At 36.7% G+C, this 26,746-nt stretch overlaps 1 protein-coding gene across 3 annotated transcripts in view; it reads right to left on the reverse strand.

The window, feature by feature from the left end:
* Nucleotides 1–1,091: 1,091 nt before the first annotated feature.
* LOC126236026 (uncharacterized) overlaps nt 1,092–26,746 on the reverse strand; it is a 332,303-nt gene continuing 306,648 nt past the window's right edge. For all 3 annotated transcript variants that reach the window (XM_049945051.1, XM_049945069.1, XM_049945060.1), the window contains 4 exons: nt 23,740–24,006; nt 16,265–16,495; nt 5,279–5,393; nt 1,092–2,233 (listed from right to left, as the gene is read on the reverse strand). In XM_049945051.1, the coding sequence (XP_049801008.1) occupies nt 2,068–2,233; nt 5,279–5,393; nt 16,265–16,495; nt 23,740–24,006 (779 nt within the window). In that variant the 3' untranslated portion in view covers nt 1,092–2,067. The remainder of the gene's footprint in view (nt 2,234–5,278; nt 5,394–16,264; nt 16,496–23,739; nt 24,007–26,746) is intronic.

Consider the following 26,746-nt stretch of genomic DNA (forward strand, 5'->3'; position numbering starts at 1 on the left):
CATGTGGAATTGTGGCAAGGGGATCCCAATTCAGAATAATAATTTGTGTTATGGCATGTTATTTTTGAACTTGCATAACCATGCAGTCACTGCAACAAGATCTGCTCATGGGCATGCAGGAATGATACTATTTAGTTGTCAGTGGTTTGTGTATTGTACAGTACATACCTTGCATCACTGAGCTTCATCAACCTACTCACTTTTGCATTGAACTTTTTGTGTTGAAGGTAAGTAAAACGTTTATGTATTTTTGTGACCCAATAAGCCTTCATTACATGATAATCAGTCAGTTTCAGTATAAGAAAAGTATGAAATTTACTGTTGCCCTTATGCGATGACAATGAGGGGTTTGCGGCCCATGGTACTAGCAAGTCTGTACACCCCTGCTCTAGAGTCTTAGTATTCTCTGACATTTCCGTGATCATCCCATAAAACTCAGTTCCCTCAGACTTCTCAATTTTCCAGATTTTCCATTGACTGACCTCGCTGTACTATAGCATAAATGGTAGGAGTAGCAAAAATGGTAGGAGTAGCAAAAATGGTAGGAGTTTAAAAACCCTAAACAGAATACATATTTTGGTTGCAGTGAATATCTCTCACTATTAGTCAGATATTCACTATTCCAATGAGACTGAAGCAATTAAAAAAGTGCATCAATTAAAAAAGTGCATCATTGTCTCAGTAATTTCATTTTTGCAGCAGTTTGAGAGCATGTTGTGAGGTAAATATTGCATTTGATCAGGTTGTTAGTGTAAATATTACTAAAAGAAGTCATTAGGCTTGGTAAAATTCTCTGAGGAGAAAAAACCGGCAATTACCATGGACCAAGGAACCAAACATGTATTTGTTATCATCAACATAAATTTATACAGTCTTGAAAGATTGAGTCAATATTTTATGCACCTCTTCTGATGATAGCATTGTAGACTACTGTATAAAACTAAGCTGAGTGCTTCTTTAGTTGAAACTTCTCTGTGTATATGAGACAGTAAAAAATGTGAGTCATCTGCACATTTCTGTGTTTCATACGTAATTAAGAAATACAGGTGTTATGAATAGAAAACAATAAATGTGTAAAAAGGAGTGCATAATTTATTACTTTAATCTCTTAACAGTCCTATTGATATTTGTAATTTATAGCATCTAAAGTTTTTAATATTAAATGGACACTTTTAAACATCCTTGTATGTCTAAAACTATTACACATACTTTTACAGGTATTTTCATTTGGTTCTTATGTGTCACTCTGCAGTGTCTAAACTATTTTAAAACTGACTGCACATTACGCATTATTATTTTATTGTTTGTTGGCATTTCCAAATTTTTATGTTCTAGTACTATATTTGTGAAGTGGATAAAATGGGAAAAAGGAATGTATAATTTATTCCTTATTTTACTAGATTCCATAGAATTTCCATTTGTTAATGTATACAGTTCTTATAGTTGATCAATAATTTTGAACATGCCAGTAAACCTAAAACTGTTATATCCATTCTCGCAGTTATCATAATTTCTTGTCAAATCTCACTCAATATTAACCACACAATTTGTAAAATGGTAATACATTTGTCATTATCTGCCTTAGAGATTTATACAAACAAATATTATGATTTTCTTAGTGTAGCAAGTACCAAGGATGGTAAACTTTTATTCTGCAGCCTTTCTGGTACTACATCCAACATTTTTTACAGTATTTTAAAAAATATCATAACAGCAAATGTTTCTCATTGATTACAAGGAATGAAATTATAAGCTGAGTTCAGTGGAAAGGTCTAATAACTGTTTGAGTTCAATAATTTATGCACGGTTAAAAAATTTTATGTACAAATGTAGTAATATTTAGTAAACATTTTTACAGTTTTCTTATAAATTAAAAAACTCAGAAGTAAAAAATAAATATCTTTACACATTTTGTGGACAGAAAGTATGTGATAAATAAATAGAGCTAATAACTGTACATAACATATTTCTGTCCCTTTGGCAGTGATCACATCTCATATCTTGAGAAAATGTACTTCATACACAAGGCAATATCTTAGCTGAAATTTATGTTACACTATTATTGAATCAAGGAACAGGTACTTGAAATGTTCTTTTGACCACATTTATGGAAAAAGTGCAGTCTGAGACATGATGAGATACGGGATGCCTGGCAATGAATTTCACTTCCCAGTGTCCTTCTGGTAGGTCTGCTTCTAAATCTTTTCCCCATTGGGGGAAAGACTCTATGTTCCTGAAAAAAAAAGGTTACCCTACATAATCAAGAAAGAACTGTAAACCACCAAGAATTTAGAAAATATAATTAGAAAAGAACAAGAACCACCTTAGTATCCATAAACACATTTTTATAGTCATCAAACTATTGACACAAGCCTGACTCAAAAAGTAAATGTATAAAGTACAATTACTTTTAGGACAGTCATTTATTCTGCTGGGGGGAAAAAATAACAATCATGTTCTGAAGTTGTACACTATGCAAGTGAATATAAGAAAATCAAGACACCATCAAAAGATTGTCCACATTGTGAAATATAATGAATCTAATGGTCTAAATGAAGTGGAAAATTGTTAAAACTATGTGAATTAACAGACATATGTAAACAGGTTAATGCAAACAATCTTAACATATATAAATATAATAGAGGGAAATATTCCACGTGGGAAAAAATATCTAAAAACAAAGATTCTGTAACTTACCACACGAAAGCGTTAGTACGTCGATAGAGACAATAACAAACACAAACACACACACAAATTTCTAGCTTTCGCAACCCACGGTTGCTTCATCAGGAAGGAGGGAAAGACGAAAGGATATGGGTTTTAAGGGAGAGGGTAAGGAGTCATTCCAATCCTGGGAACGGAAAGACTTACCTTAGGGGGGGAAAAGGACAGGTATACACCTTGCAACAATTTTTGTGAAAGTGGCTCATCTATCTCAAGACAACTCTTCTTTATGTTACAAAGAAGGTGAGCCAATTAGCAAAACAAGAATTGTAATTATAACAGTCAGAATCAGACTTATTCCTAAGGTGATATGCACAAAGAAAATCATTAATAAATAGCTCCTTAAATAGAATAAATTTCTATATTTGAGAACATTGTGATACTTTAGGTTAAGTACAGTATTATGAAAAGTATAGTTGCTGCTTAATATATGGTGGAGATGCTGAGTCATAGATAGTCACAGAAAAAAGACTGTCAAACAAAGCTTTCAGTCAGTCTTTTATCAGAATTACGCAACATACTCACAGTCGCTGCCCCCAAGGCCAGGTCTGGCCTTGGCGCAGAGTCTGTTACGTGCGTGTGTGTAATTCTGATGAAAGCCAGTTTGACAGTGCTGCCCAGTATCTCCATTGTATGGTGACTAGCATCTACCCTTTTCATAATACTGTCATTATTCCATCAAAGACCGGGCGAGGTGGCGCAGTGGCAGCACACTGGACTCACATTCGGGAGGACGACGGTTCAATCCCGTCTCCAGCCATCCTGATTTAGGTTTTCCGTGATTTCCCTAAATCGTTTCAGGCAAATGCCGGGATGGTTCCTTTGAAAGGGCACAGCCGATTTCCTTCCCAATCCTTCCCTAACCCGAGCTTGCGCTCCGTCTCTAATGACCTCGTTGTCGACGGGACGTTAAACACTAACCTAACCTAACTAATTCCATCAAAGATTTTCCATTGTTTGATTTTGCCTTTATGGCAAGTACTTATTGCATTAAATCAATACAGGCCTTCCCAAACCACGTACCATGGAAACTAAAATAATGAAAATTACTGCAGATCAAGTAATTGTCAATACAAATCATAGATACTTAAGATCTTGGAAACCACTATAGCCAAACCATAAGTTCTTTTTAAACTTCCTGGCAGTGTAAAACAGTGTGTGCAATCAAGGGTGGAACCTGGAACCTTGTGTTTCATTGACAATCCTGTAACTGACTGCACTATCCAGGTATGACTCATGACCTGCCTTTAGAGATTGACTTCTACCGGTACCTCTCACCTACTTTCCTTTCACAGAAGCTCCCTTGCAAACTCAGTTCATGAGAGGTGTTTCACTCTGCAGCAACATGTTCAGTTCTTACACTGCTGACATAAAAGAGAGACATCAAAAGCAAATATGTTTTATGTTAATCTGCTAGTTAGTTAACTCACCTTCTTACTGCTCCATTAAAAGAATGACTGTTTGCTTCACCCCAAGTCTGAATGCTATTAATTTAATAAATTGTGGTATCAGCTCTTACACAACAAACATAAAAGTGACTCACTAACAGCAAATGTGTTTTACTGTAGACCTGCTAGCATGGGTTACCAACCACTTTCTTGTTGCTCTGTTAAAAGAATGACTGTGTGCTCCACCCCAAGTTTGAATGCTATTTTTTTTTACAAAATGTGGTGCTTTTGTGATACTAACAAATCTCTGAGATCTTAACTTCAAATATTCTTGTCACTCAAAGAATACATACTAATTACATAAACCATTGCTCCACAGATTTCCACATTCAGTCTTAGATGAGAATGTCTTGTTTCTTATACAAATTCCCAGAATGGATTCCTCCATTGCTTATTGAAAAACCTTCAAAATTCAAATACTTTTTGCATTAAATGTTCTTGTGGCACTGCCATATGTTATATAAATTGGAAGCATAGTTTTGAAAATCTTTTGTTTACCAAAAGAAATCAAGGTAATTTTTTAAACTTCTTTTTATTTCCTTGGCTGTATATCCAATTGTATTCAAATTCAACTCACAAGAATTCTTCATTTGGTTCCTTTGCTTCATTGTTAATTTGTCTAGTTTTTTTTCAAAGTTCTCATTGTACATTATTTTACTTTAAGTACAGTTGACTTTTAGGCTAATTTTCAATCTTGCTCAGTTAAGTTCTTCCATTAGTTCTCAATATTTATCTGCATTACAGGCAGTCAGTACGAGGGAGACTCTGGAAAATTTTAGACTGCCATAGTTCTAAAAACGAATGAAAATCGCCTTTATACGACAACTACTTTCTAATGTTTTGCAAGTTGCTTGCCATGTTTGTTTGATTTGCTCCAATTGTTTGTTACTTTTCCACACTGATTTTTTTTATGATTCTAAGTTCTCATTAATGCCTAAACATTATGAAGATTGGCTTAGAAATACATTTGGCAAAGAAGACCCATCCAGGGCCCCAATTTATTAATTGGTACAGTGAATACATAAAAAACTGCAGTTCATTGTTCCATAGGTTTCTTATTGAAAATAACCATGAAAACAAATGATGTAAAATCTAAAATAACATACCGTGACCAGTCAACACTTGTTCTCGGTTTTGGAAATTCAATATAGGCCGTACTCCTTCCAGGATCCAAGTAATATGTAACATTTTTTGGACATTGAATAACTGGCACTGGCCATGCTGGAATACAAAGAATTGTATGTGAAATATTAAAAGATTGTCACTGCTTTCAAAAGTTTTACACTAACAAAATGCATCCAAATATACACATTACACACAAGAAAATATGTCTTTTTGTGAAGCATAAATTTTTTCCCTCAGTGAAGCAAACATTCAAAAATCCAGGATGGAATAATGACAGTACTATGAGGAGGATAGTTGTCACTCACCTTACAGCGGAGATGCTGAGTCACAAGTAGGCACAATAAAAAGACTGTCAAACTAAGCTTTTGACCAAACAGATGTTCGTCAGAATAGACAACATTGTGTTGTCTATTCTGATGGAAGTCTGTCTCGCCAAAATCTTTGTTTGACAGTGTTTTTGTTGTGCCTACCTTCGACTTGGCATCTCCACTATATGGTAGTAGCAACTATCCTTTTCATAATATTTTCCTCTGTGAATTTTAGATCATTAAATTAGGTTACAAAATGTATTTTTGTTATGCCTGTAGGTCACTATATCAGCTTAAAATATTTTAAGATCGGAATTTCTCTAAGATTTAATAGGTACCAGCCATTAGTTCATGAAAGAAACTGTTGGAAGCTTGTCATAAGTTGTGATATTTAAAAATTTTCTAGCAAATAGTTTGTTCTATGAGGTTACTGGATACTTGCTATGGGTTAGTAAATTCCTGTCATGATATTTCAAAACAGTCTCCTGAATATCTTCAGATGTATACTGGAAAAGGAGTACAGAACTTCTCTTTTTAACACACGACTGGTGCATACATTTACTCAGTACCCTACATAATTTTGTTGTAACAATCTCAATAAATGACATATCACCTCCCATCTTGAAGGCCTCATCTGTATCATTGTACTATCACTTAGATGTCTGTAGTGCCCTCTGTACCTGACAAGATAAATATCCATTTTGTATTTACACATTTTGCAGATGTTCCAATTCTTTCCGCAGGCTCCTGCAATTGAGATGGTAAGATCTTGATGAATCAAGGTCTTGAGAAAGCCAATGTGCCAGATGGTGGGAACTGTTAGCTCATGAATCTGTATGAGTGAGCTTTTGATACCCCATATTTTGGGAATATTTCTGCAACAATAATAATTTTCCTGGGAACATCAGGTTAAAGTGGACTTCAGTACTCCAGCAGAAAACTTGGCAGTTCCTGGTGACACATAAGGCAGGCATTTACAAGATTCAATGCAAGTGCATTAAATCTTGTACAGGGAAATCAACAACACACATCAAGAGCACATTGTAGGAGCACAACCCATCAGATCATTGTATTTGTGTTAGTCATTCAGCAGACAATTCAACAAAATTTGTGCCCCATAAATTGAACTTTTAGGACTCCATCATCAGTTGTCTGAGAACCTCATTAATCAGGACAGAGACATCGTTTGAAATCCTTTGATTGGGAAACTTTATGTTATGCATAGCTTATATCCTGCTGTGATTTTACCAAAAGAAGATAATCAGTCTGATACTGATAAACCCAACTTCCACCATAGAAACTGCTCAGAGTAGCACACAGACTCATAGCAGCAGCTCTTACACGAAAATAATGCACACACACTGACATAAGAAGTACACCACAGGTATACTGTAGGAATCTCAGAAATAGGAGATTAATAGAGCTTTCCCAGTGCACATCTGAAGATGGGCAGAATATTGTGTGCTGAAATATCATGGCAGAAAATAATTGACATCCAAATGATAAAGTTTTTCATTGTCACATACATTGAAGAGCCAAATAAACTGGTACACCTGCATAATATCGTTTAGGAGCCCCCACAAGCACACAGGAGGTTGGCAGCATGATGTGGCATGGATTCAGCTAATGTCTGAAGTAGTGCTGGAGAGAATTGATGCCGTGAATCCTGCAGGGCTGTCCATAAATCCGTAAGAGTACGGTGGAGTTTAGATCCCTTCTGAACAGCACTTTGCAAGGCATTCCAGATATGCTCAATAATGTTCATGTCTGTGGCGTTTGGTGGCCTGAGGAAGTGTTTGAACTCAGAAGAGTGTTCCTGGAGACACTCTGTCACAGTTCTAGATGTATGGGGTGTTGCATCATCCTGCTGGAATTTCCCAAGTCCTTCAGAATGCACAATAAACATGAATGGATGCAGGTGATCAGACAGGATGCTTATGTACGTGTCACCTGTCAGAGTCATATCTAGATATATCAGGGGTCCCATATCACTCCAACTGCACATGCCCCACACCATTACAGAGCCTCCACTAGCTTGAACAGCCTCTGCTGATATGCAGGGCTCTTTAGGGGAGGAGACCAGACAGTGAGGTCATCTGTCTCATCGGATTAGGGAAGGATGGGGAAGGAAGTCGGCCATGCCCTTCCAAAGGAACCATCCCGATATTTGCCAGGAGTGATTTAGGGAAATCACAGAAAACCTAAATCAGGATGGCTGGATGCGGGATTGAACTGTCATCCTCCCAAATGCGAGTCCAGTGTGCTAAACAATGCGCTACCTCGCTCGGTGACATGCAGGGTCCTTGGATTTGTGAGATTGTCTCCATACCCATACATGTTCATCGACTCGATATAATTTGAAATGAGACTCATCCAACCAGGCAACATGTTCCCAGTCATCAACAGTCCAGTGTCAGTGTTGACAGGTCCAGGAGAGGCATAAAGCTTTGTGTCGTGCAGTCATCAAGGGAACACGAGTAGGCCTTCGGCTCCGAAAGCCCACATTGATGATGTTTCGTTGCATGGTTCACACACTGACACTTGTTGATGGCCCAGCATTGAAATATGCAGCAATTTGTGGAAGGGTTGCACTTCTGTCACACTGAACAATTCTTTTCAGTCACTGTTGATCCCAGTCTTGCAGGATTTTTTTCCAGCTGCAGCAATGTCAGAGATTTGATGTTTTAGTGTGCCGACAACAACACCCTGTTCAAACACATTTAAATCTTGATAACCTACCACTGTAGCAACAGTAACTGATCTAACAGCTGTACCAGACACTTGTTGTCTTACATAGGCATTGCTGACCACAGTGCTGCTGTATTCTGCCTGTTTACATATCTCCGTATTTGAACACACATGCCTGTACCAGTTTCTTTGGTGCTTCAGTGTATAACATTACTGTGTTTAGCAAAATATCAATTATAATGAAGTAATTGGTAAGATGTCAGTCAGCTGTACGAAGGAAATAACAAACATGTTTCACAAATTCAATTTTACTTATAATTCGTCTTGATTGCAAAATGTTTATTCAAATGAGCAGTTTCAGTTCCTCTAGAACCATTTGCAGATCTGAAATGACAGTGATACTAATTTACTCTTTCACAAATGCAAGCCTATTTCATCTTATCTGATTGACACCAATGTACCAGAACGTACCTGCAATTTTGGTTGCAGGAGAGTAACCCGTCCACACTCGGCAACCTTCACATGCTGCATCACATTAAATTGGTTGGCAGAATGCATGTCATTTATATTAATTATAAAATTCTTACCGACAGGTGGCGTCTAGTGCATATGTTATATTACATATGCACATGCTGTATTCAGTAGATTTTTCTAATTTGCTTTTATCTCTAAAAATACTTAATTAAGACCTATAGTTGTCAAGGTTAAAATCTGTACTTGGCAAAATTAAAATACATAGTAAAATTATCATTTTTGTACGATCGAAAACAAAGGGCGATTTCTATATCCATGGCGCTGGTGTAGACTTGTTTTCCTCCATGGTTCCCACTATTTTGGTGTTGTGCTGCAAGCCATTCGGTCGTCTGATATCCATCGCCATGGGTAAGAGGGCTGTGCAGGAGGACCCCATCAACGACGCTAGGCACTGTACACATCTTCGAGCTGTATCCACATGCACCATCTCTCATCCTTCGGCTTGGACTTCTATACGCAACATTGATGTTGTCATAAATACTAAAATATTTTTTCTTGTTCCTCTTAACTGTGACTTGACTTCCTTCTATTTGTTTCATTAAACATACGTGGCTCTCACTTACAGTGGAAGAATTACAGATAAGATTGAAAGATGCTTCTGTAAATCTAACATTAAAAAAGGGTTCTGAACAAATAACACGCTAAAATTGAAGCTCCAGCACAAAATATGTAATAGTAGGAATAAATTTCAGGATTCAGGTGTATATAAGATCAAATGTGATGACTGCTGTAAACAATACATAGTGCAGACTGGTAGGAACTTCGAAACTAGATTCACGGAGCACATCTGCTCTCAAAACAAAACAGCATTTGGGGTGCATATGGCTGCCTTACAGCACTCAGTCATGAACATTGAACAAAACTTAGAAATCCTACATAGAGCTCATAAGGGACAGTTTCTTAACATTTTACAAGTTGAAATATACACCCACAAAAAGAAAGACCCAGATTTAATCCTCAACAAGCAAAGCGAGTTCAGTCATAATGCCTATTTTAGTATTTATGACAACTTACTGAAATGATCACTGTTGCGTATAGAAGTCCAAGCCAAGGGATGATAGATGGTGCATGGGGAAACAGCTGGAAGATGCGTACAGCACCTAGCGTTGTTGACGGGGCCCTCCTGCTCAGCCCTCTTACCAATGACGATGGACATCAGACGTCCGAACGGCTCACGGCACAACACCGAAATAGCGGGAACCATGGAAGCAGACCATGGAGGAAAACAAGTCTACACCAGCGCCATGGATATATAAATCGCCCTTTGTTTTCGATCGTACAAAAATGATAATTTTATTATGTATTTTAGTTTTTGCAAGTATAGATTTTAAACTTGACAACTATAGATCTTAACTAAGTATTTTTAGAGATAAAAGCAAATTATAAAAATCTACTTAAAACAGTATGTGCATATGTAATGTAACAAATGTACCAGATGCCATCTGGTGATAAGAGTTTTATAATTAATACAGATGACGTGCCATCTGCCAACCAATTTAATGTGATGCTGCATGTGAAGGTTGCTGAATGTGTGTGGGTTACTCCTGTAACCAAAATTGCAGGTACGTTCTGGTACATTTGATGTTGATCAGTTAGGATGAAATAGGCTTGCATTTGTGAAATAGTAATTTAATATCATTGTCATTTCAGATCTGAAGATGGTTGTAGAGGAACCAAAACCGCTCGTGTGAATAAACATTTTGCAATCAAGACGGATTATAAGTAACATCGTATAAAAAGTGATTGCGGTATCCCTGCAGACATTGTGTGTTTTGCAAAATTTCTTAAAGACACCAAAAAACATGAGAACAACTGAGCATAAAGAAAAAGTAACTGAAACATCAAATTATGAACATAAAATCTTATTTGGTGCCTTATTACTTTCTGTAAAAAATATTTCTAGGTCTTTCCATTCACGCTTCATAATGCCAGTTTGTCTGATCGTCATCAAAAGATTAATAACCACATTCCCAAGGAGAAGCTTGCTATTTAGTGACATTTATGCTTACAACACAACTGTAAATCGGGATCTGAACTGGGCTGTTGTGGACACTGCAGGCACCAGCCTGTCTTGACATTTTCCTTACCGCAGTATTGGTGTTTAGGTGACTGCACAGATAAATACTTTTGTTTCTTCCTACAACTGGCTACTAATTTTCCAGTTTTCTGGGAAACACAATATATTTGTATAATTTTGCTGCTTCTTTGTTTTAGTTTTTTTTATGTGTATTTGTTTTACAGTTTTATTACCACTTCCATGCTGAATATAGTAAAGTTACACAATTTTTGTTAAATTTTCTGTCTCTACAGCAAGTTGGTTTCAAAATAAGTATATTTCAATCTAAATTAATCTTTCCAGCAGAATATTAAGGGAGAAATGCAACCAAAATAACTACTTTATTTTTTCAGAGCCTGATGGGCAACTTCAGATAATTTAAAATAACCCATAATAAAGCTAAGAGAGAATATCACAACTTTATAAGCAGTGGAATCAGTAATAATCTCTTTAGGCATTTGAGATGGGATATGAGGCTAATAATGGACCACTACATTATGTTGATTTTAGAGGCCATTGTTAGCAACATGGTTTTAGGAATTACCCTGTAATCCTAATATAACAGATGACTGGAGGGAAAAGTACATCCATACACAGACAACACCTGTAGTTCCTTTTTTCACAAAAATAATGGGTATAATTGTACATTATTTACATGACAACCGTTCCACTATGAGGCGTCTTCATTAGACCAATATTTCAGGTCAGCAATAGTTGTACACTTTAAAATCATTCCTTACAATGCTAATCAAACAGTCCAAAGGTTTATTGCCAGTTCATAGTGTGCAGCAGGCACAATATTTCAGTGAGCAGACATATCACTATCATCAAGTACGCTGATGAATTGACCTCCAGGGGGCATGTGGCCTCGCCCCCTCAAGCTGATTGATAAGTGATCTGTGCCCGATGACATGTGGTAGTGGCCGAAGAGGTAATATCGTGTTAGCTGCTGTGGTTGGCGACACACTGGAGTACTCCTACTGTGGCAGCATTGATGTAGGCACTTCATTTGTCAGGTTATCAGCTCATTGTTTTTCCTGAGTGTCTTAATTAGGCCTGTCCTGGTTCCCAAGCCTTGCTGAAAATATAACCGCAGTCTTGGTCGTTAAAATTTTCCCTCATGTGTATTTTGATGGCTGGCCAAAGCCACCAACACAATCATCTTTTTGATTGCCGAAATGCCCCCTTGGGCACAGACCATGCACGGAGCATCCCATGGAGACACAGGAAGTATGCAGTGCCTGAAGGTCAGTTCATCAACACACCTGACAATGGTGATACATTTGATCACTGAAATATTGTGCCTGCTTGCCACTATGAACCAGGAGTATGCCCATGGACTGTTCAGTCAACTAATATGTTGGAAGGAACTGTAAAATTGTTGCTACAATATTATTTCTCAGGAAGAGCCTTTAAAACTATATATGTCTTGTAATTGTTAGCGGTCTAGCAGGAGCGCCTTTGAATAGTAATCAAAATGTGCTGGATCCTGCATTTGAACCTCACCACTGCTTAAATTTTGAATAAAAAAATCAGCAGCAATGGCAACCAAAGACTTGTGGCATAAGACATCTTCTTAATTCTGCCAACAGCCTTGTCAAAGAGGGCAGAAGTGTGGACAGAGATTCAGGGCACTTTCTTGTCCTTGAAATCACTGCCTTAGAGCCACCCATTGTGTATCCACAGGCCACGTGGCCTGTAAATTGAAAAAGTATCATGATCTCTTCATTGGCAAGAGATTCCAGACTAGTCCCCTATTCAGATCTCCAGGAGGAGACTGCCAAGGGTAAGGTGACCATGAGGGGAAAAAAACTGAATAAACAATGTGGTAAGGAAGCTAGAAAATCTGAAAAGGAAAGTGCTGAGGCTCCATCTACATGTAATGGAGGGTGGTGGTGGTCAGTGAAGTGAAATTGAAAGAAGACAAGGATTTGTGGTGAGATAGGTATAGAATAATATCAACAGCAGCAGGATTTAGGATGAATTATAAATAGGAAGCTTGGACAGAGAGAAAGTTACTGTGAACAGTTCAGTGACAGTGTTGTTCTTATTATATTCAACAGCAAATCATCACCAACAATAATAGCTCAGGTATACATATGAATGTTGCAAGCAGCAGATGAAGAGATAGAGAAAGTAGATGAGGATAGTGAATGAGTAATTCGGCTGAAATGCTATTGTAGGGGAAGGAGAAGAAGAGAAGGTTACAGAAGAATATGGGTTGGAAGTAGGAATGAGATAGGAGAAAGACTAATTGAATTCTGCAATCAATTTCCGCTGGCAATAGTGAGTACTTTGTTCAAGAATCACAAGAGTAGGGGGTATACTTGGAAAAGGGTGGGCAATATGGGAAGATTTTACATACATTACATCCTGGTCAGGCAGAGATTCTGAAATCAGATATGGGATTGTAAGGCACACCAGGAGAAGATATGGGCTCGGGTCACGATTTAGTAATGATGGGAAGTTGGCTGAAGTTGAAGAGACTAGTCTGGAAGAATCAATGCGCAAAGAAGTGGGATATGAAAGTACTAAGGAATGAAGAGATATGCTTGATGTTCTCTGAAATTAACAGATAAAGAATAGCTCATTAGGCAGTTCAGGTGAAGACAAATGGACATCTCTAAAAAGAGCAATCACAGAAGTTGGTGAGAAAAACATTAAGTACCAGGATGGTAGCTGTGAAGAAACCATGGGTAACAGAAGAAATACTCAGTTGATTGATGAAAGAAGGAAGTACAAAAATGTTCAGCGAAATTTAGGTACCCAGAAACACAAATCACTTAGGAATGAAATAAATAGGAAGTGCAGGGAAGCTAGGCAAACTGGCTGCATGGAAAAAAGAAGAAGAAGAAAGATTATTGGGAGGTCAAGGACTGAATTAGCATATAGAAAAGTAAAAATGACCTTCAGTGGAATTAAAAGCAGGGACAGTAACATCAAGAGTACAATGGGAATTCCACTGTTGAATGTGGAGGAGAGAGCGGATAGGTGTAAAAAAAAAAAAAAAAAAAAATATTTAACGGCCTCTGTGAGGGCATATACTTCTCTGATGACATGACAGAAGAAGAAGCAGAAGTCAACAGGAAAGAGGGGATTCAGTGTTAGGAACAGAATTTAAAGGAGCTTTGGACAAATTAAGATCAAATAAAGCAGAAGCAACAAATAATATTCCATTAGATTTTCTAAAATGGTTGGTGGAACAGGCAACAAAACAACTATTCACGATGATGTGTAGAATGTATAAGATTTGCAATATACCATCAGACTTTCAGAAACACATCAGCCACACAATTCCGAAGACAGAAAGAGCCAACTTGTATGAGAATTACCCCAAAATTAGCTTAACAGTTGATGCATCCAAATTGCTGACAAGAATAATATACGGAAAAATGGAAAAGAAAATTGAGGATCTGTTAAACAATCATCATTTTGGCTTTAGGAAAGAGAGTTCTAACATTGTGGTTGATAACAGAACTGAGACAGAAGAAAAATCAAAACACATTCTAGGATTTTGTTGATCTGAAAAAAGCAGTATACAATGTAAAATGGTGCAAGATATTCAAAATCCTGCAAAAAATAGGAGTAAGCTTAAGCGAAATATGGGTAATACAGTATGTACAAGATCAAAAGGGAACAATAAGACTTGAAGACCAAGAACAAAGTGCTCTAATTAAAAAAGAATGTAAGATGGAGATGTAGTCTTTCATCCCATACTGTTTAATCTATATACTGAATAAGCAATGCTGGAAATAAAAGAAAGATTCCAGGGTGGGATTAAAAAGTCAAGGTAAAATTATATCAGTGATAAGATTCGCTGATGACAGTGCTATCCTCAGTGAAAGTGAAGAAAAATTACAGGATGTGTTGAATTGAATGAACAGTCAAATGACTACAGGATATGGTTTGAAAGTAAATGGAAGAAAGATAAAAGTAATGAGAAGCAGCAGAAATGGGAACAGTGAGAAACGTAATGTCAGAATTGGATAAAGTGAAGTACACAAAGTTAAGGAATTTTGTTATCTTTGCAGCATAATAACCTATGATGGATAGGGGACATAAAAAGCAGACTAGCACTGGCAAAAAGGTCATCTCTGGCCAAGAGAAGACTGCTAGTATCGAACATGACCTTAATTTGAGAAAGAAATTTCTTAGAATGTACATTTGGAACACAGAATTGTATGGTTGTGGCAGTGAAACATGATCTGTGAGAAAACTGGAACAGAAGGAAATCAGATCATTTGAGTTGTCATGCTACAGAAGAATGCTGAAAATTAGGTGGTCTGATAGATAAGTAATGGAGAGGTTCTCTGCAGAATCAGCAAGGAAAGGAATACATGGGAAACACTGACAAGAAGAAGGGGCAGGGTGACAGGACAGTTTTTAAGACATCAGCACATAACTTCTATGGTATTAGAGAGAGCAGTAGAGCATAAAAACTGCAGAGGAAGATAGAAATGGAATGTGTCCTGCAACTAACTGAGGACATATGGTGCAACTGCTACTCAGGGATGAAAATGTTGGCACAAGAGAGGAATTGTTGGCACACCACATCAAAACAAAATATAACTAATATTTTTATTTTCATGGTCTTCCTACTTTACAGTAATGTTTTAATTACTAGGTTGTGGAAAAGATTAAGATATGTGTTTTAAATTATCTTTTAACAAATCATTTTTTATTGGTATTAATTATTTACACATCATTTTATAGGGGCTCTTTCTGTGGATGACTAACAAATATTCCAAATTCAGCATGGTATTTGCTCATAATTTTCAGAACATGATTCCCCGGATACTGTGTTTCCAGATTTCGGAAGATAACTTGTAGCTCTAGGGATCCATAAATGCTTAAGACAATCTTATAGTTAGAAATAGCAAGGGAGGAGGTGCAAGGAAATAAGGCTATCCTCTACAGTTCTTTATCTAAATCATGTCCCAGCTTGAGTTCTGATGGACAGAATGTTAGTTACGATGATGATGATGGTAAGACCTCATTGTTTCAATGGTTGTCACAACCTCAGTTTATAACCAAACATTTAACAAGAAATTGTACCCTATCAAACAGCAGATATTTTTTTTAGATAATAAATGTCTGCATGGATCACATATCCAAAAGGTGAACACATTCAAGTACTGCACTGGGCAGAAAAAAAAGATCCAATCATACAATACATAGGTTGTACATCTGTGCACATGTTACCAATGAGAGATGTGCAGGAATTGCACTTTCATTAAACACAGTTTTGAAAACTGAATAATTCATTGACAGAAAATTTATAGTAAATAATTCTGCATTAATTAACGAATGTAGTTATTTTCCTGAACCCATACAAATTCTGATCTGCAATTTGTATAACATGAAAGTAAACAAGTACTCACGAATGCAGTGTCCAGAATTTGGTCCCTGCCATTTTCTGTCACGCCCACATACACGTCGATATTCTCCACGTTGGCGATAGCCATGTGGACATCGCAGCTCGCATACAGCACCAGCATGGTTCACAACACGAGCATGTCGTTGCTCAGGCTGTACAGAAGCACTACGAGCACATTCCACATATCCATGTGGAGGAATGTCAAGAGGTGGGCAGACATCTCTCATAGCCCCATCTGAGTAAAAGGTATTTAGAATCAGTGTTCATTATAATGTTACTGTAAATTTATTCCAATTCGTAAATTTATTTATTCTATAATCCAAACAGAGCTCAGGTTCTTTTAGTGTCAATAGTTGTGACAGATCATGTAACTAATGAAGAGGTTCTGAATCAAATTGGAAAAAGTAGAAATTTATGGCACACCCTAATATAAAGAAGACATTGATTGATAGGACATATCCTGAGGCATCAAGGAAGCATCAGATTGGGAACAGAATGAAGTGTGGTGTATAAAAATTATTGAGGTAGACCACAGCTTTAATAGAGTAAGATGGGTCAAATGGATGTATGTAGCAGTAGTTACACAGGGGTTAAGATGCTTGCACAGGATAGACTAACATGGAGAGCTGCATCAAACCAGTCTTCAGATTGATGACCAGAAGAACAACAACAATTGTAGTAGTGGTAGTTTGACAGTAGATTAGATTAGATTAGATTAGTACTTGTTCTATAGATCATGAATACGACACTTCATAATGATGAGGAACTTGTCAGGTTAATAAAAGGTGTCTATACAAGATATCACATCACAAGATATCACATCATCCTTTGGCAAGATGGCGTCTAGTGTGGTTGTTCACAGTGAGCAAGCGAAAAAAAGTTACAGTTTTCCTTAAAAAAGAAAATTGAGGGAAGTGTGACAGTGAAATAGCGAAATTAAACAAACGCATTTCAAGTATACAAACAATCGTGGAAGTCCTAAGACGTGAAATTTCGCAACTAAGAAATGAAAATACCAAGCTGCAGAAGGTGTGTTGTGTTCCTACCGATAAAACTGTAAGTAAATTGCAAACTGGAGCTGTAGAGAATCTCAAGAAGCGGAAAGACTGTGCAAAACATGTATCTAACTTTGTAAATGATATTGTGTTCGCCGGAAAAAACAGACTCACAGTATCGGTACTGTCGACAAATAGTGACGAACACACTAAGGACAATGAACTCCATAAAAAGCGAGTGAGTACCAAAACAAACCATGTCACAAAAGAAAATTGCTACAATAATCGAAGCCCTGTAACTAAAGGTAGGGAAACGGTCCAGACAAGTGGAAAGAAGACAGTTAACAAGATAAACAAGCCCAATAAACTGCATGATGACAACTGTAAATTCACTCCGAAATCCAAATCGAAGTGCAATATTCTCTTGCTTGCTGATAGCCACGGAAGAAAGTTAGCAGAAACCCTGCAAAGTGTAAACAATAAAATCCAAGTAAGCAGCTTGGTGAAGCCAGGAGCAAGAACCAAAAACATCGTAGCAAATGTAGACATAGAACGCAAAATGTTGCTGGACAGTGATTTTATCGTATGTATAGCAGGCGCAAATGACGTGGCGTTTAATGAAGCTGAGACCTGTGTCGAAGGCTTGTCCATGTTTCTAGAACAAAACATATCTAAAAATACTGTTGTTGCTACCATTTCACATCGGCATGATTTAACATACCATTCGTGTGTTAACAAAGAGATCAGAAAAACAAATGTAAGGTTAAACTGCTTTGTTCAAGATATGACAAATGTTTGATTTTGAATATAGGGGCATTACATAAATTCATGCATACTGTACATGTATTACATTTGAACTATGAGGGGAAGCGAATTTTGTGTGAAAGATTAAACGAACTGATTACAGAAAAGATCGAACTAAGTGCCATAATTTACGAACACAGTTCGTTCTCCACTGATTTACCAACTCACTTAAATACTGTATCTGGTGCCAGCAACATACAGAGTGTTCAATACACCAGCCAGACAGAACCATTGGAATCTCCAGCAGCGACCATAAAAGTGGTGAAGCAGTCAAGAAGAAAGATAACTTCCAGGCTCCAGGAGGATTTTTGGTATCCTTCAATGCATAGGAAGAGGATATAGCATAAGTTCTGAAGCTCAAACCAACAGTAGGCCTACGTGTCCACAGTGAAAGTACCCTGATACCAAGTGAGCCTAATCGTAAAAATGGTGCAGATTTAAGAAAGACTAAACCAGTCACAATTTTCTATCAGAACATTGGCCTAAGAGGACTTAAAAATTCACTAGACCAGCTACTAATTAACATAAATGATATTGAAAGAGAAAAGCAACCAGCTTCACTGAACATCATGTCACTTGTGGTATTAAGATGATGTGCTTAGACAGATTCAGTTTAGCATCTCAATATTGCAGATCCAACATGGAGAGGGGTGGAACAGTGATTTATGTTAGAAATAATGTATTATATAGAACTCTTGATGTAAGCAAATTTTGTATTGAGCAGCACTTTGAGGTGTGTGGTATAGAACTGGCAACAAATGGTGTATCAGTAGTCATATTATCAATTTATAGAGCACCTGCAGGGAGTCTTGGAATCTTTCTCAAACAGATTGAAGCAATGTTATCAAAATTGTAAACATTTCAGTCATAATACTAGGCGACTTTAATGTAAATTTCCTGAACGAAAGGTATGACAGAATGTAGCTGGAGCAACTAATGAGCTGTTACAATCTAATGCAAGTAGTTGAATTTCCCACTAGGGTAACTGACCACTCCAGTACTCTAATTGATAATGTGTTTGTTGATAAGTCTAGGCACAGTAGCTCGACAGTCAGTCAAGTACTAAATGGTCTGTCAGACCATGATGCTATACTTCTGACAATCCCCCATTTAACCAAAAGCTATCTGGAAAAATGTGAGACCAATAAATAAAGAAACAATGGAGACATACAGGCAGAAGCTACAGTTAGTAGATTGGTCTGAAGTATTCAACTCAGCAGATGTAAACACAAAATTTAATGTCTTTATTAATTTAACATCAAATCTCTTTGAGGAAATCAAATAACAAAATGAAAACCATATGGAAATATATTAAAAGCGAGATGGTGAAAAGCCTATCTGCCAAAGAAGTGATTAGCTTAAGAACTGGGAGCCTTTCAGTGGATGCTCCCGAAATGGTGTCTAATATCTTTATCAATCATTTCCTAACAGTCACCAACCAAATGGGATGCCAGGGTTCTGTAAAGAAAGCTGCAAAATATTTACATATCACCTTAACTAACAAAATAGATGAGATGCATTTCGAAAAACTACAGTGATAGAAATAGAAAAAATAATTATGTCTTTAAAATGTAAAAATTCTGCTGGAGTTGACAACATTTCCAGCAAGTTACTGAAATACTGTTGTAAAGAAATAAGTACAGTCCTCTGCCATATTAGTAATATGTCATTGGAAGAAGATGTTTTTCCCGACAGGCTAAAATATGGGCTTATACGACCAATTTATAAAAAGGGAGAAAAGACTGAGGCAACAAACTGTCGACCAATTTCATTACTCTCAGTTTTCTCCAAGGTACTAGAGAAATTGATGCATAGCAGAATTGTTGAGCATCTTAGTAAATATAACATCCTAAGCAGTAGCCAGTTTGGCTTTCGGAAAGGGGTATCAACCGTGGATGCAATACATGCCTTTGTTGACAATGTTATGGAAGCCATAAATAATAATATGATGACGGTTGGAATATTTTGTGACCTGCCAAAAGCTTTTGACAGTGTAAGTCACCATATTCTCTTGAGTAAAGCCAAGACCCTAGGAATGGGTGGAACCGTAGGCACGTGGCTTGAATCCTATCTGTGTGGTAGTAAGCAGAAAGTAATCGTGGAAGGACTGCGTGGTGGCCAGGTATCTTCAGAATGGGGCTCCATTACTGCAGGAGTACCTCAAGGCTCAGTATTGGGCCCACTGCTCTTTCTAATATTTATAAATGACTTAGCACTATGTACAGAATATGGGAAAATACTCATGTTTGCTGACGACACAACTTTATCAGTTAATAATCTCTCAGGGAATGTGTCAAATGAGGCTGCAACTAAAGCATTTGCAGATTTGACAAACTGGTTTGAAACCAATGGCCTTACAGTCAAGCTAAAAAAGACAAATTACATTCATTTCTCTTCTAACACAAATGTTACTAATGAAATGAACCTAAAAATGGGTGAGCACGAGATTTTGAAGGTCGAGTCCTCCAAATTCTTGGGTCTGCATATAGATAGCAAAATGAAGTGGCACCACCATATTCAAGATCTGTGCAAAAGGCTAAGCTCAGCAACGTTTGCCTTAAGAATAATTTCAGACACTAGGGAAATGAGCTCAATAAAAACTGCATATTTTGGCTATTTTCACCAACTTATGGCCTATGGTATAATATTTTGGGGAAATCAACCAATAGCAAAAAAAGTGTTCTATGCACAGAAGTGAGCAATAAGAATTATGTATGGAGTACATCGTAGGCACTCGTGCAGGGATCTGTTTAGAGCTCTACAAATCCTTACAACACCTGCCCAATATATTTTTTCCCTGATGTGCTTTGTTTAAAAAAATAGCAACTTATTCAAAATCAATAGCTCTTACCACAGTTATAACACCCGAAGGAAACTGGATATGCATTATGAGCTAAAAACGAAAAGCATGATCCAGAAGGGGGTTTTATACAGTGGCACCAAGATTTTTAATGCCCTCCCACAGCACGTTAACGAACTGGTTGGAAACATGCCACAGTTTAAAGAAAATCTGAAGCAGTTCCTTTTAGATGAATCTTGTTACAGTATTGATGAATTTCTTAGCAAAAATGCATAGAATCTCTTCTTTGTGCTTAAACCTTACTGTGTGACTTCTACAATTGATTAATCATACTCCGTAAGAACAGTGTAACTTAATACAATACCCAAATTTATGTATGTCGACGCCTGTATAACTTAAGAACAATACCCAAATTTATGTATGACTGTATATTCTTTCAGATGTCCTGTATCTTAACTAATATGTAAGGGTATATGCTAAACTTCACAGTTTCTTTAATCTAATGATAAGATCAATGTATCTGTGCACAAAACAATAATCTGTAAAAAACCTTGACTCGTTCTATATCCAGGGATATGTTCCCATATGGATCTATGGAACACGAAATAAATAAATAAATAAATAAAATAAACACAAAATATTACATGACACTTAATTTTTTTTTTCTTTTTTTGTGGGGCTGGGGAAATTACCCACTTACTATATCCAAAAATTCATCTAATCTGTAGAAGGAGTTGCCATTAAGAAATTCTTTTAATTTCCTTTTAAATGCTATATGGCTATCTTCAGACTTTTGATGCCATTAGGTAAGTGATCAAAGACTTGTGGCAGCATAATTTACCCCCTTCTGAGCCAAAGTTAGTTTTAACCTTGAGTAGTGAAGATCATCCTTTCTCCTAGTGTTGTAACCATGTTCACTGCTATTACTTTTGAATTCGTTTGGATTGTTAATAACAAATTTCATGAGTGAATATATATATTGTGAGGCTACAGTGAAGATCTCTAGCTCTTTAATTGGAGAGCAGGGAGAGAGGAGAAGATCGAGGAGGAAGGGAAGAGAGAAGAGACAGAGAGAGAGAGGCTGTGGGAAGAGAGGGGGGAGCAGGAGTGAGTGGGAGATAGAGAGAAATTAAGATTGTGAAAAGAACGTACGCGCGCGCACACACACACACACACACACACACACACACACACACACACACACACACTGCTGAAGCTAAATTAACTTTTATTCTCTTTTACTTTTTGGCACTATAAATGAGCCTTTTTCTGATTTTCCATTTGACGCACCATTGCTGGTGGACTTCATAATTTCTGTATTGAAGAAGTCCATTATGTTTGTCTCACAACATTGTAAGTATAGTTATTTGAATGTTCCATGGATTATAATAGCAAGCACCTTATTATTATATGGAACAAACCAGTTTTACAACTATAGTATACTTTCTAAGTGAAATCTATCACAACACGTTGAACATTCAAATTATTGTTGTGTGTCAACCTCTCCTCCCTCTGCCTCTGCCTCTGCCTCTGCCTCTGCCTCTGCCTCTGCCTCTGCCTCTCCCCTTCTTTCTGTCTCAACGCACGCGCGCGTGCACACACACACACACACACACACACACTCTCTCTCTCTCTCTCTCTACCAATACATAACACACTTATAAATTGTTCTACTGTATAAAAGCCTTTGGCACCTGGGTACAGTGGGGTTTCTCTCTGAAGTTATTTTTATTACCTATTAAATTTTTTACATTATAAAATCAAAAATGCTTTTGACTGAATACTTCACTCCTTTCTTTGCCTCATTATGGCTGTGTGGAAGATGGGGATAGGTCATGTCACCTAGTAGTAACATATTTATGAATATTTGTGCTGGTGTTGAACTGTGAATAATTGCTGTCTTGAAAATACAGAAAGGAATAAATTCATTATTAGGTTACAGTCAGCATACTCAACTTTTTAAAGAGCTGTCTGCAAGAAGTTCTAGTCCTTCTGTGATACAAATGAGTGATACTGAGTGGAAGTTTTGTGGATCAATTTCAATGAACTTTCCATTTATGTGTTTGAATTCTGCTCTCTTCCAGTCATTAGAAACAGTTCTCTACATGAAGTATAGAACAATTTTTTGTTAAAATTCCATATATACCCTAATAGGGGCTTTCTTGCTACACTCCGTACTATGGTGACACAACTCTTATTCATACAATGTCACGTCTGTAGAAAACCAATGTAGCCTCTGAAATCTAATAGACTGGCAATAATATGTTGTTATATTGGAAACACGAAGTTATGTATTATAGGAAAGTCAAGGTGTGGGCATATCTACAGCCAATAAGGTTTGTTTGGAAAACAGTCAACAAATAACATTACTAGTAGGTGGAACACATTTTAAATGTAGGCACTACATGGAAACTAAAATGACTTAAAGCACTTATTTCCATTTTCTATAGACAATAGATTGAAATATAAACATTATTTAGACATATTGGTAGGCATTTTGCCCACTTTCTGCATACCGCTGTTTTAATCAGTTCTTACTTTCTTGTAATTTTTGAAAATCACACAATTAATAAACCTGGTCATTGGGAATTTAATTTATTTGTAACATTGATTTTAATATGTGTCACTCTCGTGTTCTAATTATATCTATCAGCAGTGTCTGACACCAGTGCTGTACTGTTGCAAATTTCTTTGCATTTGAAACTCTTAACCATTCTTCTCCCTTCTATTTTCTGTTTAATTTTCTATTTTATTCTGTCCAGTCTCTCCACAATTATGACAAAAAATGTAGACATGTATGACGTACAATGGAGATTCATAGCAGCTTAATAAGGAGCTACAGTGAAATACAAATAATGTGATTTCAGAAGTACCCCTTACCTACACATGTAGTATTATCAGGTGCCAACATATAGCCAGCATGACAACTGCATTCATATCCTCCAGCTGTGTTATGGCAAAAATGTGAACACCCACTTATGCCTCTACTGCATTCATCAACATCTTCACAACTTCGTTTTCCATCATTGGCTGTTATCTCCCATCCAGTGGGGCATTCTGTTCTGCAGTGGTAAGATCCAACAGTGTTAACACAGCCAAGTTCACAGGGCTTTGCATCAAGGTACTCTGCTTCACACTCATCAATGTCTGTAGATAAATAAGAATATTGTATTCATTATTTTGTGAGATGAAACACTCATATATTTGGATAAACTTACAACTAACTGTTCTATATGGTGAAAACATTGGAGGTGAAACGTCTAATACAGAATTACATTGTTGACGTGAGTAATAATACAAAAAAAATGACATGTTAAAATGTAGCAAGGTGGAACAATTCAATGGCCTGTAAGTCCACTTTTTAAATAATTATTTTTTCTTTTTTCTGTTTTATACATAAAACATGTACTTTAACTGTATATGATCTCCAAATTCTTACATGAGCTGTAAATTTTAGACTTCTGTGTATAATTTACGGTCTGCTGGCAACAACAGTATGAATAGTTAGGTAGAAATATTTTACTTAGAGAAATATTCTAAATTTACAAATCAATAAAGCAATGTGCACTTCAGAATTTGAACTTGCTGTTAATTATTTGTTTTTCTTTTGACGTATTTTATTAAAAAGTCCTCAGGTTTCTCATTCAAACAGTGTTTAATTTTTTCTGATAACTGTGTAATTCAAAACTTATCTGTGTTCAATAGTATCATAGTTCATAATGTTCCAATTTGAAATTTTACTGTTGTTGTCTCGTAACTGTAAATTTTCTGATCCCAAAACTGTAGGCTTTTACAAAAAAAAATATGTTAATTGATGATATATTCAGATTGAAAATTTAACTTTCCAGGAAATTCTTTGCAGACTTTTGTAGGTCCAAGAGCACACCAAAACTTCCATGCCTTAAAATAGGACCATAAATTATACCAATTAAAGAATTTCTGTACAGCAGGTAATCAAGAGAGTTTTCTTGCCTAATGTGTTTATGTATTCTGCTCTATTTTTCCCTCTTTTTATTTTAATATCCAAAATGTTATAGTTTCGTATTTTATCATTTGTTATATCTGTCATATGAATATCTTTAAATAGATATCCTACAGAATTCCCATCCCCAGTTCTGACCAAGGTTTTCATGAGGTTTCCGCTGGTTGTAAGGCAAATGTGGGAACTGAGGGTCCGCTCCCAAATATTCCCAACAAGGACTCCCTTTAGCCCCACTGCCAGCTTGCCTGGTATTTGGCTGAGAACACAGAGTCAGTCTGCATCCAGCTGTCATTTAAACCTTTGTGTCTGCATTTAACATATAAGGTTCCAAGTCAGTCACTGGCAGTCAGTGAGTATACTTAAGTTGTGTGTCGTAAATACCAAGTTGAGCTTTAGTATCAAAATGTTCATTGTGTCGATTTGCTTGTCAAGATATATAGTTACAAAGATTATTACAGTCAAAGGTACATCATTCAGCTCCCTGTTTAGTCATGAATCGCAGCTTACTAATTTCTATTAAGCTATTTAGATCCTACTAGGGCTGCTGACCTGTATTGTAACATTAAGTTACTCACTGCACACTGATGTTAGCATATTTAAGAACAATAAATAGCACCTAGCAGTAGTAGCATCAAAAGATCTATGAGACCTACAAGGCATTAAAAATAAACTGGTAAGCTTACAGTGGGTTGGTAGCACTTAAAGTCCTTCTAATTTTTAAGAGGATGTAAATCAAAGGAGATCACAAAATTAAAAAGAGTATCTGGCCACTGTAAATTAAAAGAATTAGAAGCATGGATAATGATACTTGTGAACAGAATAATCTTTTTTATTTAAAAAAGCAATATACACTGTTTATAGAAGATAATTCCTTGTTACAAACAGTATATCTTATATATAAATTGATCAAATAATGGGAAGTTTGGTTTGGTGATATTTGGCTGGCAAGTTGTGATGTAGTGGTCAGGCCAGGCAAGTAAGGGGAAGCAGTCCAGAGGTCCAAGATACCTCAGCAAGCTGAGCAAGGAAGTGGGTAGGTATCTAGTGAGCCAATAGTTCAAACCACCTGGATTTCGTCACAAGTAGCAAGGGGTAAAACTGAGTCATCGCATGGTTATAGATGCTATGCCACAAAGCACGATTGTGACTGTGCCAAAAACTGAAGCTTCGTATATGCAATGATGTATAATAAGGCAATGAAGCCACAATGAAGAGAAAAGTTCAATAAAAGTAATACAATATTTGTACAACAATTATTCTGAAAGCTATTGATGGGTATGTGTAAAAATGTTTAATACATAAGTAACAAATAATACAAACATATTAAATATGTATATTATAAATCACTGAATAGATATTGAAATCACTATAAAATGAGCATATCTGATATACTGATAAACAGACCCACAATTTGTGGCAAATGTAATGTATATTTATGTATCTAATGTATGTATGTATGTCATATAAACCTTTGTGTGAGACTGTTAGGTTAGAAGGCCCCGGGAAAGTACGGGGTGGGCTGCAATCTCAAAGGGGGCATGGCAAATACAGGACGTGCTTGGATCAAGGAACAGTCGGAATTGTAGTTGTAAATTGTTGTAGTTGTGCTCGGAAAGTCCCTGAGATTCAAGTGCTAATAGAAAGCACAGAAGCTGAAAACGTTATAGGTACAGAAAGCTGGCTAAAGCCTGAAATAAGTTCTGCAGAAATTTTTACGAAGTCTCAGACGGTGTTCAGGAAAGATACATTAGGCAGAATTGGTGGTGGAGTGTTTGTGTCTGTCAGTAGATACTTCGTGCGAATTGGTATGGGTGGAGGTTATACCTAACAGCCGAACTAAGTTAATAATTGGCTCCTTCTACCGACCCCCAGACTCCGATGATATAGTTGCTGAGAAGTTCAGAG

This window comes from Schistocerca nitens, chromosome 1, assembly GCF_023898315.1.
Source record: "Schistocerca nitens isolate TAMUIC-IGC-003100 chromosome 1, iqSchNite1.1, whole genome shotgun sequence".
Taxonomy (NCBI): domain Eukaryota; kingdom Metazoa; phylum Arthropoda; class Insecta; order Orthoptera; family Acrididae; genus Schistocerca; species Schistocerca nitens.